This window comes from Triticum urartu, chromosome 7A (assembly GCF_056163025.1).
Source record: "Triticum urartu cultivar PI428250 chromosome 7A, HENAU_Tu73, whole genome shotgun sequence".
NCBI lineage: Eukaryota > Viridiplantae > Streptophyta > Magnoliopsida > Poales > Poaceae > Triticum > Triticum urartu.
In genome coordinates, this window is record NC_141879.1 from 633,250,422 (window position 1) to 633,256,976 (window position 6,555).

The window sequence follows — 6,555 nt, forward strand, 5'->3', positions numbered from 1 at the left end:
GGGATGGAGGAGAGATTGGGTGGAAGGGAAGGGGACAAAGGGGTGCGGAGAGGGCGAGAGGACTAAAGCGGAGTGGGGTTTGACTAGGGTTCTTCGTCCGGATGTGGTTTTTGTGGGGACGGTGGTGGGGGTCACATTTTTTGTGTTTTCAAATTGATAGAAAGGGTTTGCTAAATCACAGGACACTAGTATTGGTTACCACCATACCAGTGTATTATAAACCATGTATTCCACTGGTGTCCCAATTTTGTGTCTACATTGCGTCTGCCAGATATCTTTGGGCAATGGAAGCAAATGCTATCAACGGGAGCAACGGTTTTGTAGAGGTCAGGGGTGCCGTTGGCCTTGTTTGCTGTGCAATGCAACAGCAAGAAACGGTTGGTGTTCGATGTTTTGAGTGGAAATGTCCCTGGAACAACCAGCATTTTATTTCCGGATGCTCACCCAACAAAGGCTAATCATTTTCTATGTTGATCACCGGTCGACTCTCCATGTCGCGTGTCGTGGAGACGTGTACTGGTCTGCAGTATTGATAGCACTATGTCAAACCAACTCATTTACAATTCCATTACAGCTCCACTCAAGCTCTGTACACTTTTCAAGCATGCTTTACAAGGTACGCTCGTCCCTGGCAGTAAAGTAAACTCGTGAATATACATTACAAAATAAAATCATCTTTGTACGCGGCTCCCAAGAATGGTGGTCGAGCACGCATCCTACGCGGCGTGGACGTCGGCGGTGCCAGCGAACCATGGGTACCATGGCCGCTGGCGGACGCTCGCCGGGGTCGCACGTGAGGAGCCCCTCTAAAAAAACCTCGAACACGTCACGCGACAGGCGCTCCTCGGGAAACAGCTCGCGCGGCCGGCTGCCGCCTCGGCCGGTCAGCGGCTTCTGCCCCGCGTCGGCGAGCGGCGTGGATGCCATACCCATACACGTGCTACCGAGCACGCGGAAGATTCTCAGGAGCTGGTCGGTCGCGCTGTGGCCAGGGAACAATGGCTCGCCGGCGAGCAGCTCAGTCATGACGCAGCGGAGCGACCAGGCGTCCACGAGCTCGTCGTACTCCGGCTTCCCCAGGAGCATCTCCGGAGCCATGTACCAGAGCGTGTCGGCCTGACCGCGCGCGGCGGAGCGCGGCGCGCTCGCCATTGAAACGGCCAGCCCGAGGCTGCATATCTTCACCACGCCTTCGCCGCCGACGAGGATGTTCCCGGGCTTGATGTCCCGGTGGACAATGCCGCGCTCGTGCATCCTCTCGGCGCCGCCCAGGATCTGCCGCATGACGCGGCGCGTCTCCTCCTCAGTGAACGGCTCGTGGCGATCACGCAGAAGGCAGAACGTGGCCGAGGCTCGGGCCGACGTGCTCCAGGACGAGGCTGCACTGTCCGGTGCAAGCCGACGACGGACGGGTGGCCACGGCACGCCGCGAGGTAGCATGCCTCACGCAGCAGGTTGCGGCGGAGCGCGTGGGCACGGCGCCTCCTCTTGCCGTCGTCGGGTGAGCGGATGAGGCATTTCAGGGCGACGTCCGCGCCAGGAGCCGCCCTTCCCGCGCCAGCAGGTTGCGGTGGAGCGCGTGGGCGCGTCAGCTCGTAGTCCCGATGCGCCGTCTCTTGCGGGAGCCGGCGGCGTGGTCATCGATCATGGCGCCAATGGCGGCTTCGGCAGCGGCTACCCGCGAGACGGTGGCCATGGGGTTCCTACCCCCGCTGCTGGTGCGTGACGGTGGTCATGGGGTGGCCGTGAATGTACAGGGCAAGTTTTCGTGGCGCGCGCGCAACGCGTGGAGCGCATTTGCCGCCGTTCAATCGGATTCCGGCCGACTGGAGTGAAACGCGCTTCCGAATTGGATCGGGAGCACCGACTGGAGTACGGCCACCGCCTCGCCGGGAGATATAAGCTGCATTGGGGGCCTCGTGGTAGGCGATCGCCTTCTTCCTTTCCAATTTCCCCATCCAATCCTCCCCACTCCCCCATCCACCACAAGATCGATCACAGGAGCTCGCGGAAAAGCCGCCGCCATGGCCGCGCAGATGCTCCGCCGGTGGAACAGCTTCTACGGTGCCTTCGACCCCGTGGACGCCGCCATCGAGGCCGCCGACCCAGACCAATTTTCCCGCCACGTGTTCCAGCGCGCGAGGGGGGACCTGCTGGTAGGGCTCTGCAACGCCGCCGACGAGGAGCAGGCGGAGCGTATCTGCGGGATTCTCGACGACCTCATGGCAGAGTCTCTCGAGACGCTGAGGTTGGTTCCATCAACACTGGGGGTGCCCATCTCCACGGAACTCGCCGACTCTGTGCGCGCGCTGCGGGAGCACGACTCGGAGCGCGTCCGCCTCCTCGCGCGCGGCATCGTGAGCGGGTGGGAGACCTCCGTCCAGGACGACGTCCTCAAGGTCACCAAGGACGACGCCATGCCGATGAAGAAGCTACCGCAGCCCAAGGCGACCGTCGGCCTGCAGCAGCGTGCCTGCGCCGGCCCTGACGTGAAGACGAAGCGACCTCCCAGTCCCAAGATCATCTGCGAGCCGGTGTCCAAGAAGACGGCAGAAATCATCAAAAAGGTGTCCGATCCTGCCGCCGGCTTCGTCGACGGTGACCGTGCCCGGCTCTGCTCGGAGGAGAAGATGGAAGCTGCGAAGCGCAAGCTCCGCCAAGGTTACCAGGAAGCAGCGGACGCCAAACGGCGGCGCAAGACGCAGTTGGTGCAGGCGCCCAAGATGATGCAGCCGGCGTCTCAGGTGCAGCCAATCAGGAGTTGCAGCAGCTCCATGGTCAAGAAGACCTTCGCGGTCAGGACGCAGCTTCATGTGTAGCTCTAGTCAAGAACTAGTCCTGGTCACTTTTACGTATATCCTTCTTCGCGAAGGCTCGAACATGGGGACTCGAAGAAGAAGGGTGTCAGGAGGAAAATAGTTAGGAGCGGGGGACTCGAAAAGAGAAGTGCATATTACGCACCTCAACTCTAGCCCTAGTCTAATATACAACCCCCAACTTCAAAACCGTCTAAATTTACTGTTCATCAGTCAATGGGTCAGACCCGGTCAAAACCGGTCAAGGGGAGAGGAGGGTTGAATTTTGGCCGGTTTTAAGAGTTGGAGGTTGCAGATTAGACGGTTTTGGAGTTGGAGGTTGTATATTAGACTAGGGCTAGAGTTGAGGGGTGTAATATACACTTCTCTCGGACTCGAATGGCAATTGTGCGCACAGATTCCACTCAGTACAATCTGTACCATGCATGATCCATCCGACGGCCCAGCGTCAATTTTTCTATTTTTGCACCTAGACCTCTTCTTCTATTCTAGTCGTTCCCCGAACATGGCGTAGCAGTAGTTGTAAGTTGCTCGTAGCTCGTATGCATGTTCTGTATGTATGTGATCGAAAGAAGTTGATGAATTGAAAGCGAGATTTAGTGTTAAAAATCTGCTGAAATCTGCAAAGAACTGAAAGAAATTGATCCTCGTGTTGGGAAAGGTGTGTTTGGGTCGAATTATATAATTCTGCACGGACCTAAGCAATCAACAAATCTCCTCTTTTGCAATTTTGAGTTCTCATGTCCATGTTTAGACTTGCAGAGGCTGGGGTCTTCCCCCTTTTCGGAAAATAATGTTCAGACTTGCAGTCCATGTTGCAATTGGAATTCAACCAAAATTGACAAAATTCTCTTCTTGCTGTTTCTTGATTTAAAACTACATATGTACTCCCTCCGTCCGACAAAGTTTGTCTCTTAAATGAATGTTAGTGCTAGATACATCCATTAAATGAATTTTGACCCGGGCGGTGAGAAGCCCCTATGAACATGATCAGTGAACACAATAACTTCTTCTTCATCAAGCTGGGGAGTGCTCTGTTCATCAGGTGCCCGCCAGCCAACTACCTCTTGAGCCGGAAGAAGACCTTGCCCCACGAGATCATCAAGCATCAGGGTGGAAACTTGGGACCGGACCCAGTTGCAGGCCTTGTCAATCTTGGCCATGATGAGTTGCTCAAAGGATTAAAACTGCAGGAAAAAAAGCGGCGGGCCATTTTTATGAGCGATAAGTCGCCAGTTGGTTACTATGATTTTTGGGACAAGTCAGCATGTTTGCTCCATTACTAACAAGTCGCCAAGGTTCTCAAAATATTGAGCCTGCCGGATAAGGGACAACTATGACTATCAAAATTAGGCGAGTTACAAGGTGTAATAATGAGCCGGCAAAGCATAGGGCAACTCATCCTACTTGAAGACTTTTGTCTTTCAGCGAAGTGTTGGACAGAAACAAGTTTCTGTTGAAACGATTGCCATTACGGATATACAAAATGGTTCAAAAAAAATATTCACTAAACCTAAGGTGGACAGTGGACGCATTGGCTAGTCTATTCGCAGAATCTGACAAAGATATGAAGTTTCCAGATGCAAAAATGGTGTTGCTATCACTAATGGAGTACTTCTATGGAGGGCTCATTTGAATCTAGATCTAAACGGCATAGGATGATGATATAAACTGATGAACGCCCATGAACTACGACGAACGACGCGTGAGGACAGAGGCATTACAGATCTAATAGCGATGATTTAGGAGTACCTAGTCGCTGCAGAAGATGGCCGGCGTTTCCGGTGAACTGTGGCAACAAGCTGGACGGCGTTGAGGTCACAATCGACGAGCTCGAGAAATGACGTAGCTCCGGTCGTGAAGGCTTTGACAAGAGGAAGAAGAAGTGGGGGAATGAAGCGTCAAAGAGTGAAAGCCGAACTCCTACAGTTGTATTTATAAGGTAAAGAGATGGAGAAAAGGCAGGCGCGAAAGTAGAGGAGGCACATTAACTTTTTCGAGTAAGGGACACTTCGATTTTTCGGCTTGACAAATATGCACAAAAGATTCGTTGTGATATCACACTTGAGCTCTTGAAATTCTGGAAGATTATGTCATGTTTCAAAGAGATAAGAAATGCCAAGTGTGGAAGTATCATAAGCCGGAAACTATGACCCGCCATGATGCAGATTCAAAAGGGAAGATGACCCGGAACTCTTATCAGTCTAAAGATTAACAGGGATGAATCCAAGTCAATCTGGGGGCTAATGTCGGGGATATAACCCACCGATATGACCCGCCTGTTCAGGGCTAGGTTATCCAGTAGTAGTCTAAGGAGAGAGACTTGACATGGGATGTGGCGATGAAGACATCAAGGCCCATGTGGCGACTCATTGAGTGGGCCGGCTCATGGACCTACACATGAGGTGGCGGCTCACCGAAGGGTGTCGTAGTGCCCTTACTTGGGAAGTATGAAGGAAATGTGCCCTAGAGGCAATAATAAAGTTGTTATTTATATTTCCTTATATCATGATAAATGTTTATTATTCATGCTAGAATTGTATTAACCGGAAACTTAGTACATGTGTGAATACATAGACAAACAGCGTGTCACTAGTATGCCTCTACTTGACTAGCTCGTCAATCAAAGATGGTTAAGTTTCCTAGACATGGACAAGGAGTTGTCATTTGATGAACGTGATCAGCACTTTGATCGTTTAGTTTACTGCTATTGCTTTCTTCATAACTTATACATTTTTCTATGACTATGAGATCATGCAGCTCCCGAATACCGGAGGAACACTTAGTGTGCTATCAAACGTCACAACGTAACTGGGTGACTATAAAGATGCTCTACATGTGTCTCCGATGGTGTTTGTTGAGTTGGCATATATCAAGATTAGGATTTGTCACTCTGTGTATCGGAGAGGTATCTCTGGGCCCTCTCGGTAATGCACATAACTATAAGCCTTGCAAACAATGTGACTAATGAGTTAGTTACGGGATGTTGCATTACTGAACGAGTAAAGAGACTTGCCGGTAACGATATTGAACTAGGTATTGAGATACCGACGATCGAATCTCGGGCAAGTAACATACCGATGACAAAGGGAACAACGTATGTTGTTATGCGGTTTGACCGATAAAGATCTTCGTAGAATATGTAGGAACCAATATGAGCATCCAGGTTCCGCTGTTGGTTATTGACCGGAGATGAGTCTCGGTCATGTCTACATAGTTCTCGATCCCGTAGGGTCCGCACGCTTAACGTTCGGTGATGATCGATATTATGAGTTTATGTGTTTAGATGTACCGAAGGTTGTTTGGAGTCCCGGATGAGATCATGGACATGCCGAGGAGTCTCAAAATGGTTGAGACATAAACATCAATATATTGGAAGGCTACGTTTGGACATCAGAATGGTTCCGGGTGAGTTTGGGCATTTACCGGAGTACCGGGGGGTTACCGGAACCCCCCAAGGAGTGTATGGGCCTTAATGGGCCTTAGTGCGAAGAGAGGAGGAGGCGGACAAGGTGGGACGCACCCCTAAGCCCAATCCGAATTGGGGTGGGGGCCGGCCCCCCTTTCCTTCTCCCTCTCTCCCCTTCCTCCTCTCCTACTCCAACAAGGGAAAGGGGGAATCCTACTCCCACCGGGAGTAGGACTCCCCCCTTGGGTGCGCCATAGAGGGCCGGCCCTCCCCCTCCTCCACTCCTTTATATACGGGGAAGGGGGCACCACATAGACACATAAGTTGATT

The 6,555-nt window shown here is 52.2% G+C and overlaps 1 protein-coding gene and 1 pseudogene across 1 annotated transcript; one reads left to right on the top strand and one right to left on the bottom strand.

Moving 5' to 3' along the window:
• Window positions 1-539: 539 nt before the first annotated feature.
• On the bottom strand, window positions 540-1,696 carry LOC125519191 (putative cyclin-dependent kinase F-2; annotated as a pseudogene).
• Window positions 1,465-3,403, top strand: LOC147960848 (uncharacterized). The gene has a single exon (XM_087537267.1). The coding sequence runs from the start codon at window positions 2,025-2,027 to the stop codon at window positions 2,817-2,819; it is 795 nt and encodes a 264-aa protein (XP_087393393.1). The 5' UTR covers window positions 1,465-2,024; the 3' UTR covers window positions 2,820-3,403.
• The last annotated feature ends 3,152 nt before the right edge of the window (window positions 3,404-6,555 follow it).

Excerpts from the sequence above, each read along its gene's own strand:
- LOC147960848 (XM_087537267.1), top strand. The coding sequence starts at position 2,025 with ATGGCCGCGCAGATGCTCCGCCGGTGGAACAGCTTCTACGGTGCCTTC.